The sequence below is a fragment of the Anopheles merus genome, chromosome 3R (assembly GCF_017562075.2).
Source record: "Anopheles merus strain MAF chromosome 3R, AmerM5.1, whole genome shotgun sequence".
Classification (NCBI taxonomy): Eukaryota; Metazoa; Arthropoda; class Insecta; order Diptera; family Culicidae; genus Anopheles; species Anopheles merus.
The window spans coordinates 4,719,179-4,733,773 of NC_054084.1; the positions used below are offsets into that span (position 1 = coordinate 4,719,179).

General features: G+C 46.6%; 1 protein-coding gene across 8 annotated transcripts in view; it reads left to right on the forward strand.

The window, feature by feature from the left end:
* Nucleotides 1–14,595, forward strand: part of LOC121597320 (protein abrupt) — a 109,410-nt gene that overhangs the window by 32,202 nt on the left and 62,613 nt on the right. For 7 of the 8 annotated variants that reach the window (XM_041922988.1, XM_041922989.1, XM_041922987.1 and 4 more), the window contains 5 exons: nt 8,074–9,143; nt 9,643–9,758; nt 10,013–10,208; nt 10,287–10,619; nt 10,749–10,953. In XM_041922988.1, coding sequence (XP_041778922.1) covers nt 8,457–9,143; nt 9,643–9,758; nt 10,013–10,208; nt 10,287–10,619; nt 10,749–10,953 — 1,537 coding nt within the window. In that variant the 5' untranslated portion in view covers nt 8,074–8,456. The remainder of the gene's footprint in view (nt 1–8,073; nt 9,144–9,642; nt 9,759–10,012; nt 10,209–10,286; nt 10,620–10,748; nt 10,954–14,595) is intronic. The other variant, XM_041922990.1, reaches the window with a different exon arrangement.

Sequence of the window (14,595 nt, forward strand, 5' to 3'; positions counted from 1 at the left end):
TGCCCTCTCTTGGCGGGTTGGTTTATCTCACGGTACTGAGATTTTATTAGGCTGGTACTCAGCCGCTGGGCTTGGCATCAGTTCCTCTTGTTATGCTTTTCTTAATCTGTTTTATTCGTCAATCAATTTGCCACTGAAGGCGCGGGCTCTTTCGAGAGGGTTGCTACAGCTTATCGGAGCAATCAGTAGCAATGAGTAAAGCTATTTGCTCTTACTGTTATGATCCAAATAAATCATCTTTTTTTTACCACATTTCTGCTTCATCGCCCATTTTTTTTTTTTTTGCTGCTGTGGGGCTTTCTCTCTCTCCCCAAAATGTAAACAAACCTCAATTCGATCGACGATTAATCAAAACAAGTACAACATTTTGATCGACCTCGATCGCCATTGCGCCTGCCAGCAGCAGGTTATGTTTAGCTTCACACTTGAGGAAGGGAAGTAAACTACTAAGGCCACCCTCCCCTCCTTATACAAGATATTCATTTCACAACATCCTCTGTGTGTGTGTGTGTGTCTGTGCATGTTATGCATGTGATCTTGTTTATTGCACGCTCCATGGTGGTGATGGTGGCCTTTCTTTCCTATCGATGCCTTTTGCCTTTTTGACCACTTGTCATTTTTGTTGGTTTGCTGTTCGCTTTGAACCAAAATACGATCATCGGATAACCATCCTTGAAATTGTATTTTATTGCACTTCATGTTCACCCGGCTGCACCGCGCTATTGCATCCCATTTCATCACTCCCCCCTCCCCTTCTCATCCTTCGTCCCATCGCAGTATTAGATAATTCTGCACGGTCAAGCTGTGTGGGGCAGCTGCAATCGGTTGACCGCTTGGTGGGTCGTAAAACCGATTTCATGCTCACAAACTTTTACAGCGCGAATCAAATTCGTGCACACGGGATACTTTTTCCTGCGTGCGTGTGTGTGTGTGTGTGTTGTCTTGTTCGAACACCGCCATCGTAAAACAATTGGAGGAAATAAAGCTAATAGAAGCCTCAATGACAGTGACGGCGCAACACAGCGAACCAGCGAACAAGATCGCCTTAAAACGCACCCAAGGAGAACGAACGATGATAGTTTGTAGATTTTTTTGTGCGATAAATTATTTTACCATTATAATGAGCGACCTGTGAAAATGAGCATCTAGCGTCTTACAACATCGAGACAGTTTTGGTAAATGTTATAGGTTACACCGAGCGAAGATAACAACACAAAGGCGCTCATTTTCATCACTTTTTGAAGCCGCGTAAAAAAGCCAAACCGAAAGCTAAAAAATCAAAAATTGCTCGTTGACCAAACTGCAATCATATGGTGTGAGCTGACAGTGCAATCAAACATATTTTTTCCTGCTCTTCATCTTTGTTTTGTCAACTTTCCACTTGGCACGACACACTCGAACATTAACAACCGACATTTAATTAAAACGATCATTTTATTTATTATTCCCAACCCTTCCCCGAGGGAAAAGGCCGAGCAGGGCTCCTACCAATCGGCTCCACTTTTTCAATTGTTGTAATGTTGGTGTTATATTCAATTTTTCTGCTCCTTCCCTCACCAAGGCACGATGATTGCTGGAATGAAAAATAAATTTGATAAATGGTTGTAATATCGATTGGGTCTTGTAATTATTATCCATGCCAATAGCAGCGCACCAATACGGGCTTAATGATCGGTGCGAAAGCCACACGAACGAACAATCGTTTAAAACCTATTGATCAAAATGGAAAATTTAAATGGATCAGAATAAGTCCCCACCCATTCCCAGTCGCTTTTTTTCATGCACGCGTGCGTGCGTTTGTGTGTGAGAATGGAATTGAACAACAAAAAAAGGGAATTTAATAAATAACCACATTAAATGCAATTGTTTCCAGCTTTTTTTTTCGCTCGCTCCATTTTTCATACCGCTAACAAAAACGTTTCTCCGCCTCGCTTGTTCCATTCGTTCTAGGTGGATGTGTTTTTTTTTTATGTTGCGCACACTTCACCACTCACGGGATCGATTTTCCTGTGTCCTGTAATGAGTGGAAAACAAATAGCTCTTTTTTTAGTACTGTTGCCTTACCATGATTACAACAACGTGAGTGTAGCGCGAAACAATAATAACAACTGCTAGTACATCCTCCCGCTCGCTTTCCACACATAATTTGCCCCCCATTAACCCTGTTCCACTCCACCTTCGATGAAGTGATAATCGCATATGCTCGCTAACCATGAGAAATACGCCACCACACACCGACCACGTCATGAAGGCAAATAAATTGGAAAGGAAAAAAATCTGCAACTACTCAAGCGAACCAACCAAAAACAAACGCCCTGAAATGAGGACAGCAAGGGTAGGAAAGGGGTTGAAAATTAATTTCAATATTGAAACGATTGTATGGTTTATTGAATCGAATAATGGAATCCTGCGGTGTGATATTGATGAGTGGCGGTGGCGGTTGGCGGGAGTGTAAAATAGCTGCCCAGTGGGCATGAGGATCTTTGGATCGGGTTTTTTTTCTTCTTCTTTTTCCTTTTTTGTCATTCCTCCTGGTGAGAGATGATTTACCATTTTCATCGCGCGCGCGCACACACACACATGCCACCCCCAGTGCGGTCGTTTGGCTTTTGTGGCTCAGCTGGCCACATGTTGAGGTCAAGCGTTTCAGATGCCTTTTCACACTGCGACATCGGGATTAAAGCGGATGACGAATTAAGTGAGGGGAGGGGGGGATGGAAAGGAGTAACGAACATGATTTAAAAGATTTGTACACTGTTGCAACAGGTGATCGTGCTTACACACACACGCACACGATATGAATTTAAAGACAATGAAGGCTTTAATCGTAATGCGTTAATTGCAAAAGCATGTTAAAAAACATGTTTTTACTGTAGAGGTTCACTTTCAAAAGCTCCAACAGTTCCATCACATTCCTCAAAAGGGGAAAGTGTGAACGATATGAACGTTATCATCACCCGGTTGCGCGCTCTTGCCTATGTTTTATGCTTGCTACACATTACATCTTTCTACTGTACTTGATACGAATAGGCACACACAAAAATAATTAAAAAATAACACTTTCCTCAAAAAGTGCCTTTTCTTATCGTTACAACGTAAAGACTTTCCTCGAATCTGCTATGAATGGGCTCTTTCCCCCGTGTACCAAAAACACTGATCTGCTGCTCTTCCAAGCAGCACTCAGCCTCATTATTTGATCAAGTATGTGTGTGTGTGTGCGTTTGCTTCGGTTCAAGCGGGCATTAGATGTGAAAGTGATTTGCTGATTGTTTTTGGACACTCACATCCATATTCAGCCACAGGGGCTCGTGTTAGCTAACTATCCACAATGGTGACGATTTCTTCCCCTCTATACCCCCTTCTCAACTGAATGAATCTTTTCCCCATACATACCATTGCACACGCACACACACACACCGGCAAGTGATAAACGATGCAAAGATGCGAGCTGCTGACTTTTCGGTCTGTCGCAATCAAAGCCGTTCGGAAATTCAGGTGCTCCCCTGCAGTGCGCAAGGTTCAATGATACAATCTAAGCTCACTCGCTTCTTCTCTCCAGTCCTGACACCTGTCGCTCAGGAAACGGTGAAGGTAACCACACAAAACACACGCTACCTTACGCTGATTACGTTCAAAATGGCAGCTTCTGCGGGGCCCTTCTCCATGCTGATTACCGGTGATGGATGTAGTCACTCTGTTACTTTTCAGTTTTTTCAAAATCAACCATCACGTAAGACATTTGCAAACAGTTTATTTTATTGCAAGTTTAGCTACTTCATGCTCGTTATCCACGGTTCCATTATCCGTGGAAGTCGGCATGACTCCATCGCCAGTGCCGTTTTGCTTAGATGCACTGTCCGCGCGTCTTGCTGGTTCGATTAATTTTAGTTAACACACACACACACACATACTCACACACACATACTCACACACACATACTCACAATGTGTGACATGAGATGACGAAAAGCATCGAAACGAACGGCCAAGAAATGTGTGAGATTTAATAGGTAATCTCTCCCCCTTTTCGAAACTTCCCCTGTTTCGCTGACCGTGCTTTTGTGAGGGGGGGGGGAACTTTCACGACGCGGCCACGTTTTTGCTTCCACCTCAGCGCCGACACTTCACGCTGCGATTGCGATTGCATACGGCATTCGGGATCGGGTAAAGTAGCTTACGCAGCCGCTCGCCTTTGCTTGGAGGATGAATTTAATTACTTGCTTTAGAAAATCGGCTTCCATTTCCTTTCCAAAATTCGGCTGCGGCTTCGTGCGCTGGGACGAGAGCTCATTTCATGCACTATTCATTTCCTTTTTCAATCGTTTGTGTTTGTTTAGGCGAAATTGCTTGATTTATTGAATCGTGCTACCTTGGTGCCACGGCGAAAAAGCTATTTTGGATTGCGTTTCCAATATGGGTGGGGTTTTCTGTGCGGGCCAATAAATCTTGCGCTCGTCTTAAAATTGTCATCAAACGAGGCGCAACTAAATTTAGTCGTAATGCGCACCAACCACTACTCACGGTGATAGAAATTCCATTTTTTCTAATCCAAACAACACATCAACTCATGTTTCTGAAAGCGAAATCTCCACTTGTTCTTTTTTTCTGATTATTTTCAACACTCCGCAACGCTTTCCCATCGGACGGATCGAAAATCGGACCACGTGATGGAACCAGCATTCCATCGAGACCGTCCAAACCATCATCCTATCCATGCTTAGTTTTATTTTTAAGCACATACATATATTTTATCCGATTAACGCGTCAAAATCGTGCCCCGAGCCGTGATGGTGAGAATGTTTTCGGCAATACAAGTGTACGGGCTCAAAAAAAAGCGCACGTCCGGAAGCCGGGGACCGTGTCCTCTTGCCCGGGCAGAAGAAGTCGCCATGCGGGGGCTACTCAATCGGCTCAATCGGCGGACGGGAGAATTTAACGCGAATTGAATAATTCTCCGCACTCCAAGCGCTGGAGGAGGGTCTGGAAAGAGAGCAAGTGCGCGCGGATTGTGCGCACCAGTGGAAGGAAAACGCGCAACGCCAAGCTTGAGACATGTTGTGCGCGCGCGTCGGCGTTGCCATGCATATGTGCGCAAGTAGCTCCGGCGCCGGTTTCGCGTAGGGTTTGCGTGCAAGTGTCGCCATGCGGATGGTTTCCATTAAGCCCCGAAAGTGTTTGGGATGGACCAAAACGAACGTGGTTAAATTAAAATTCATCTCATTTTTTTTTTGCTTGTTGCGATCGAGCCATTATGGGAAAAGTGACTTGCACCACGAGGAGATAGAAGAGTAAACAACGACGAAGCAATTTTACTCAAGATGGAAAACAGCTGTGAACAGCGTGTCGCGAACATTCTGCTTCGATTATGTTTACTTAAGGAAAAATTAATATTAGCAATCCAATGCAATGCGCAAACACTAGTTGGAAACCCATTTTTCCAGAACCAATTATTAGCCTAATAAGACACCATTTCCTCCCTTTCTGATGTGTTTCCACTGATCTTTACCACTCCTTTCTGGTCGATGCATAGCGATAAAGAATTGGCGATGAAATTCGTAATTGCATTTTCCACCCACTCCGCCCCATGCTCACGCTCCACATTCTCTCCTCATCAGTTACGTCACGTGCGCTCGTTCACTTGCACTTGCATGGCCTCCGCAGCGACCAAACAACAACAACAACGACAAAAAAACGCCCTCCATGCCACTAAGCCACCGTTATTACTGGTAATATGCAGCGATTAAGCGTTATTTTCTCTAACAGCGCAAACGGCCCCTATGAATCATTTAAATATTTAATCTTAATTGCCATTATCATGACTATTCATTGGTTGGAAGCGATGCATCGTGGTACTTGCGGGGGGAGGGAGCGAGGAAAGTGGTCTAATAATGTTTCGTGCGGCAAAGTTTTGAGCGTAAAGCCCCGGTAGTGAGGCAGGTGATGTGATGTTCGCCTGGGTTTCGGATGCCCTTGCCGCCGGTGGAAGGTGGGCAGCCGGACGAAAAGGGCATGAATTTATGATTGCAGCCGTGCAATGGGCTGGGCTTGTTAAACTAATCCCAGCCCAAGGTTTGTCTGTCCACTTGTATTGCCGTTTCTTCGGTGAAGCTGGCCGGTTTAGCTGCAGGCTAAAGGAAGGGAAAAAAATGACAACCTTAACTACAACGATCACGAGCATCAAGTACGTTCTATTATTTTGTTCCGTTTACCAGTTCGAGAAGTCGTTCATCATCGGGAAGACGCGAGCGGCGGCGGATACAAACACACACATGATAACCATCTTTGCGCGGATTAGAAATTGCAAACTCTCGCTAGCTCTCTCTCTCTCTCCCTCTCTCTCCCTCCCACCAGTAGAGAAATGCTTTCGGAGGTCTTTCGGGGCCAGTCACAACATAAATAAAGCCACACACACACACAAGACAAAGGCAAGAAGAGACAAATCGAGAGGCTAACGAGACCGAAAACCAGCGGGCAGCAGCATTTGAAGCTATTTGAAATGATTAACTGCAATTTAGCGATCACCGTCATCCGCCCGACCGTCCGGCCCGGGCGTTTTGTCACTCGTGCAACCTCAGCGACCCCTGCACCTTCCCCTTTCCCACCCTTTGCCAGGGCCCGGAGGTCAACAGGGCTGTGTTTTCGCGAATCGGTTTGCCCTTCCACGTTGTTTATTTATGAGTACGGCATGCAAATTGTAGCGCATCGTGCCACGATGTGCTTCCTCCCCCTGTCCCGTGATCGGGAACGTTCTTCATCGCATCACGGGCTGCGCGAGTTAATGTCGATGATGTGGGTCATGTCGTGTGGCATGATTATCTGCCCCGGTATTGCTGTGATAAGATGCCGTTTTGCAATTGAACAAATGTCTGTCTCATAAATATTTCCATTGAGACGAGGCTACTGCAAGGGCAGTTACATCTTTGTCATGACCGCTGGTTAGATGTAGAGTTGTGTTTTATTACAACAAAACTACGGTATAAGAATGAAACTTTGAGTTAAAAATTTTACATTGAAATAAATACGTTTTTATTCGTCTGCATTCTTAATCAGCAGCAAAACCAACAACATTCACCTTTTCTGTACTGGTAATGGTGAGAGCAAGCGCACCAAAATATAAATTAATGGCACCTTGTTTTGATTTAAGAGAACCGTTCCGTTTTTCGATCTCTTCTCCGCCGAGGAGAATTCACGCGAAAATGCACCAACACTCCTCCATCGAAAGAGAGCTAGCTCGATTAATTTCGTGTGTTCCACCATTCCAAAAAACAACCATTCTCGACTGTATGTGTGTCTAGATTTGTGAGCATTGTTTTTGTTTTGAAGTTAAACATTCTACCACCGAGCATGCTGAGAGCATACAGAGGACGAAAGCGCATAAAAAGGCGACTGAAAATTGCACCAACGTTGCATGCGCGTTCACACGCACACACAGGCGACAGGCGATTCAGGAATCTGAGAGCGAAAACGAACCCTTTTCCCTTACTCAATTTCTCACTGTGGCGTCGTTGCTGGCGACTTTGGAGCAAAGGAGTTTGAGGGTGCTTGCTTTTCCCGATTCGGTGCACATTCCAGCAGATGACACAACCGTTTGACCTTTTTTTCTCGCTGTCCCAAAATTGCAAACGACACCGGACAAAGCTGGCAACGACAAAGCCATTAACCATCAAACTGTCCAGCCAGGTCGAGGTGATCCTCCTTTTTGGCAAACGAACGACAAACTCGTGTTACCTCATTTTCGATCCACCCACCCATCACTACCACCAACACCACTTCCGAAACTAAGACATTCAATGCCCCAAAAAGGGGAAAAATCTTGGGCCATGTTGTGAGTTACCATCGTCTGGCGCTGGCCGATGTTGGTACCGGTGTGCGCTAATGGAAGTGAGAACGCTGAGCAAACCCGGCAAACTAGCGCGTGCGTTGTTTTCCCTGTGGTCGACGAATGGAGGATGTTTTGAGAAAAAAAGATACTTTTAGAGCATGGAACTATTTTAATTTTCTAATTGGTTCTATATGTTGCAAACTTCTCGCTCTGATGCTAACAATTCTGTTTCTATCTTTCTCTTCCTTACAGATTCCGTCCCTACACTACCGAGTGCAAATAGCAAAGCGCTGAAAGGTCTCTTTTGAGCCTTCCGAACCGGGATGATGGTACTGATGGCTTGCATGATTTCATTACCCTAAGTAAACTATTGCATCAGATGATGCGGCAAAACACAGCGTATACTATTCGTCCAGACGATTCCTACTGAAGTACATAACTTCACATACGAGTGATTTTCAACGGAGCAAACGAGGCGCGGTGGTTTTGTTTTCTCTTTTTATTTCCGTTTTTTCGTTCATCCTTTGGAGAGAAAAAAAAACCAGAGCTGTTACATAGCTGCGATTAAAACGGGAGGGAAAACCACAACAACGCGTACCACACAGACAAAAACAAAGCCCCGATCGATGTATTGAATGACGACAGCAACCGTCGCAGCCCAGCAGAGTGAGCACTTTGGACGGTTCCCTGCGGCAGGCTGCAGCACTAGCAGCGGCAGCAGCAGCAGCGTTAACACCACGGCCTCGACCGTCGCAGCACCCGGGACGCAGCTCAGGATGAACGACACGCACCAACCGTTGCACACGAGCGACACTAGCCCCCGCGACCAGAGCACCAACGGTACCAGCACGGGCGGCGGACTGGCCGTGGCCAACCTCGCGCTCCACAGTGGCGCCTCGGGTGCCCTCAGCGCCAACTCGAACGGCAGCACCGCCAGCAACGGATCCGGCGCGAACAACAACAACAACGGCAAAAGCCGCACCATGTCGCTGAGCGACGGCAAAATCGATCACCTGCTGCGGGATCAGCAGCGCGAGCAGCAGCGGGAGCAACATCAGTCGTCACACCATCAGCAATCCTCACAGCAGCATCAGCATCAGCAGCATCAGCATCAACAGCACCACCAGCAGCAGCAGCACCACCCGCATCCACTACAGAACCGGCTGCGCGGTGTGTCACCGACGCCCTCGGAGCAGCAGTACGCCCTCAAGTGGAACGACTTCCAGTCGTCGATCCTGTCCTCGTTCCGGCATCTGCGCGACGAGGAGGACTTTGTCGACGTGACCATTGCCTGCGATTCGCGATCTTTCACCGCACACAAGGTAGGTAGATTCAACTTGTGGGGGTTTGCACTTCACACAAATTCGCTGCCGAGTACCGAAAAACAAACCGACATCAATCATTCCTCCGAATTTCCAAAATCCATTCCAAACTTTACATCTTCATTACATTTGCGCTGCCGAAGCGGCTCTTCTTCCTCCATCCTTTTGTAATTAAACCTCAACACCGACGCTCCCCTACATTAGGTAAATCCTCTACCGGACAGCAGCGCCCGGCAGTGCGTCCGATGTGATGTTGGACGAATTAAAACGAAATTAGCATAAAACTCTGTCGAGCGGATGTATCGGCACCACGGTAGTGAAAAGAGGTAGCCGACAGCATTAACTAGCCAGTTCGAACTACTTACCCCGTGGAAACTCAAACACCCGGGTCCAATTTTCCCTTTCGCTGCTGTGTCTCCTCCATGCGCCGTGCGCTCCAATGTGGAAAGACAAATCCCATTAATCTCTTGCTCGCTTTCCTCTCTCCCAATCTCTCCAGGTTGTGCTGAGCGCGTGTAGTCCCTACTTTCGCAAGCTGCTGAAAGCGAATCCCTGCGAGCACCCGATTGTCATCCTGCGTGACGTACGCTCGGAGGATATCGAAAATTTGCTGCGGTAAGTGCAAAAACTAGCTCCAGCCCGGCTATGCCGAGAACCCAAAAACAAAAATTACCACCCCTTCTCCAACATTCACGCCCGTGATATCTACACCCAATGTGCGGGAGAGATTTACCGTGTGTTTACAGAATAGGAGCGTGGGAAGAGGGGTGGATGGTTTACGGCCGCCTCGTCCAACCCGAAGGGTGATGACAACACAACTACGCTGCTAATTAATCCTCATCCTTGTGCTCGTTCTGTCCCGTCCCCAGATTTATGTACAACGGTGAGGTACACATCGGCCAGGATCAATTAAGCGATTTCCTCAAAACGGCCCAGTTGCTGCAAGTGCGCGGACTGGCAGATGTTACGACCGGCAACCCCACCGGCGGCCGAACGTCCGCCAACTCGTCCATGCTGAACTCATCATTATCGACACCTGCTGTCCAGGAACTGAAGGCATCACCCGTAATACATTCCGCACGCCACGCTGGAGAGCGTTACTGACTAATCTCTTGTCCCTTTCTTCTTCCGCCCGCTGTGTAGACCTCCACCTCGTTACCATGGGAGCTGCCGGATGATAATAATCCAGCACCGCCGCCACAGAAGCGTACCAAGAGCTCGGAGCTGTACCGCAAGCAGCACGGTCTCAGTCCCGACGATCCTATTCCGCTCGATCTGCTACCGATCGGGCAGCATCCGCTAACGCGCGAGCGCGATCGCTCCAAGGACAAGAGCAAGGACCACCACCATCGCGGAACGTCCGAGCATGACCTGCACCATCACCATCATCATCGCGAGCGGGACCGAAGTTTGGAGTTGCGCGAATCGCTACTCGGACAAGCGCTTGAGGGTGGACCCACGCTAACTGTACCTTCGGTAAGTGATCATCATCCCGCACCATTTCGCCCATCACTCAGTCCCGTCTGCTGTGGATGCCTCGAGCGTGCCGGGGAGCATCCTTCCCATATGTCACAACTCCAGTTCGAACCTCTCTACTCCATCCAGAAACATCCCGATCTGCTCTCGCTCCAGGCCGCGGCCAGTGGTGAAGATTCGAACAGCAGTGACACGGCAGCCTCGGACCACGGTGACGACATCGAGGGTCTCAATGGTAACATCGAACACACCCGGCCATCGTTCCCGTTTCTCGGTCTGCAAGGCATTCCCGGGCTAATACCGGGCCCGTCCGGCATGCATGGTGACAACTTCGGTGAGTACCTCGTCCCTTGTCTTTACGCGTTACACACACCTATCTCTTCCTGTCTCTCTCTCTATATATTTATCTCACTCTATCACCCTCGTACTCGACTGTTTGTAATACGTTTGCTTTCCATCGAGTTCGAGAGAGTTCCCCCTTGCGCCCCAGTACTTATAGTCGTTTTCTCCGTAATTCTATTAATACTACTACCACAATCGATCAACTACCTCTTTACTGTTATTTACCCCACCCTTACTCGTGGAAAGTCTCAGGACGCCCGCAAGACATGTTCGGTTACTAATTTTGTTTTACACGAGAAACGCGATTAGAATGTCGAGCCGTGTTACCGTTTTATTTATCACAATTGGTATTTGGTAGTGATTGTTTAGTTTTTTACGAGATTGATTTGAAGTTTGTTTTTTTCTTTTATCACATGTGTTTATGTGTGCGTGTGTTTTATTGTTCCTGATATTATTTTATGGTTTCATTAACATCTTTTAACTTGTCAAAATTGTTTGAATATATTAACACTTTAAGAAATTGTACTAATAGTGACAGTTTTGTAATGTAGCTTTCAAATTGATTGATTGCCATACTGTTTTTTTAGTTTTGCAGCAAAAGTAAACTATTTTTAGATTAAGAATGATGAAACAAAAGAGCATAAATTGAATGATCACAAAGAGCTTGTAACTATATTCTGCTTTCAAGTGTACACAAATTATCTTAAACGGTCAAAAGTACCCCTAAGACTGCTTTGTCATCTCCTTTATCGCAACACTCAAGCTGTCACTACAGCCTGTCTCCTTTATTCTTCGTCTTTCACCTGTTTTCATGGGCTGTTGAGCCGATCGTTTGCAGACAAATAGCGAACATTTTCAAAAGACCCAAAAGTTTAATAACTACGAGAAAGTTATTGTAAGCCGTCACCATTGGTGCCATTCTTGTAATGCCAGAATGGACAATGAGCTTCCCGTCGCTTACCCAGGATGCGAGATAGCGCTAACCGGAAGTACCGCAAAAACCAGAGGGACACACACACCAAAGCATAAAAATCATCACCCGCCCAGATGCGACCCCCATCGCAACGTGCGTGTGAATGTATGTGGGCTTTCTCACGTGTCGTTGTTGTTGTTGTTTGTGTCCGAATTGTTGTGGGCAACAGTGTGAGTGTGTGTTTGTACCTTTTTGCAGCACGGAGGCGCCAGAGAGTGCACAAAGCAAACAAACAAACAAATACACGCATCTCAAATTCAGCCCCACCGATGGTTTAGCACGGAATTTTGCTCGTTTAATGTTTTGAACGTCCTCCAAAAAGACCTCCGAGACCCGAGGACAGCTGCCGTCCGGGTGGAATGATGGACCCGAGCCCCTTTTTTTCACGGGGTGGTATGTTTCGGGGTGCAAAGTTCATAAGAAATTCTAAAGAACAGGAGATAAGAAAAACATTCAATCGAAAATGCTCCTTGGGAAGGAACAAAAAAGACACCACACGAGTGGGTTGGGTAGGGCCAAAGGATACACCCCAGTATCGACAATCCTTTCCGGGGTGTGTTTTCCTTACGATGGGAGGGAGATGCAATGGGAAGCGGGCGGGATACAAAAATCAAGTGAAAAATCTTTTTCCCTTTCATTCAGCTCATTGCTCCAGTTCTCTCGCCTGGTATTGAGGGGTTAGCGATAGCCTACCCCCTGTGTCCCCTCTCCGTCGTGGTCAAGGCAACCGGACCGTTCGAATAATGTGGAAAATCTTTCAGAAGAAATGCACGAACAACTTACACACACATACAAAAACCCATGAAAGCAAAACCGAAAGGGTCTTGCAATCCATTGTTGGTACTGATGTTAATGTGGTTGTTTCGTTTTTCCTGCCTTTACGCATTGCGCCTTGTCCCCGCGCGCCGCATGCCGGGAAGAAGAAATCAAAACCCTTTTTTGTGTGTGTGTGTGAACCCGATGGCCGATGAAAGACGTTTGCTCGGACGTCCTCCTGCGGACACCAGCTGTCGTCCGGTTATGGGGAGGAAAAATCTTCACATAAAATTAAATGTATGTTGTTTATGTAACGCCAACCACCGGCGTCCAGCTAGAGAGGGTTATTCTTTTCACATTTTCGCCCACCGGATTTTCCTGCTCCTTTGGCGGGGCAAGGAAAACGGAACAGAGTATGGAGTTTGGGAAAGCTTTTGTAGAAACGAAGAGACAGACAGAGAGTGTGTGTATCTTCTCTTTCTGTTGTGCAAACTGGGAAGGAACGCAAGGCGGATAATACGAAATTCATTCAGATTTACTATTCACGCCCAAGACGCGGGACCACAACAAGCACACACATACACACTGCGGTGGCCCTTTTTTTAAGTTTGTACACATTTGCTGCTTCATTTTATTTTTACTCATTGGGAAAATGGTACGATAGAAAGCGGTAACGTCCGGCATCACCGTTATCATGATCTTCATCTTTCCCGTGTCCCGACAATCCGACTCCGAACTTGCCCCTTCTCCACGCCTAGAAAGATCAACGCAGGCATCAATTTTTCTGGAAAATAAGATGAGGAGGAAGGTTGGCATCCGGGTATTGAAGACAGTGACGACGGTGGCTCGTTTCCGGACCGACTGACCGGAAAATTTTCAACACGACACAAAAAAGCAAAGTTTAAGGCATGTACCACAAAAAAACCGTTTCAAATAATCTTCGAATGTGTCGGTGACAAGATATCCTTTTTTAAACAAACCCGGCGTAATGAGATCCAGTTGGGATTGTATTAATATACGATTGAAAGAAGGGAGGAAAACATTGCTAAAAAGCAAAAGTCTGCCATTTTTAGTCATTCTACTTGCAGTCATAGCTCTGTGCCCGGAATGTGCTGTTGGAATCCATTCAATTATGATACCATTACATCGGTAATAATAGATGCTTTTCATAGTTTAAAAACAAACTGCAGCACAGCAATTTTAACATTATCCTACCAGTTTCTACTGCAGAGGTTAAAGAAGAGGACGAACAATCAAAAACTTCCTCCCTTAATATCCCTGCTATTTGCTTCCCGATCCGTCATGAGAGTAAAAAAAAAACAAAACACCCCGTCACCGGCAGCAACTTGAAGTCATCTGCCACTGCAAAGGCAGGAAAAAGGAGAGTAGAGAGAACCAAATCACCTTCTCCGTGCTTTACGGTCAGTTTTTCACTTCACAGTTTTTTTTAAAACACAACCAGTGCGGCTAAAGCTACCGAGTAAAAGAAAAACATAAAGGCAGGGAAATGAGGGTAGCAAGAAAGCAGCAGCAACAACAAAAAATCCACCCCGGCGTCGGTCGCAAATTAAGTTCGGCGCCTAATGAGGGGATTATATGCGGCATTTTGCGGTAGTCCGCACTCGCTGCCAAAACACAGTTTCCGGAGGGACGGCGCGGGCACTTATACTTTTTCCCCCTTTTTATTTTTCATACCGACGGAGCGGACGGAAGGCTCTCGGGAGCGGCTCGGGCAAGGGAAAAGGACCTTCTTGATAGGTAGATTAACCAAATTTGATAAATGTCGGTTATCCTGGCGTGAACCTAACGTTCATTCTCCGGTGGGAGATAGCGGCACTGGCAGGGGGAAAATAGCGATCGTGCCAGCGATGAGCCGAGAAAGATTGATAGAGAGATGAAAATGAA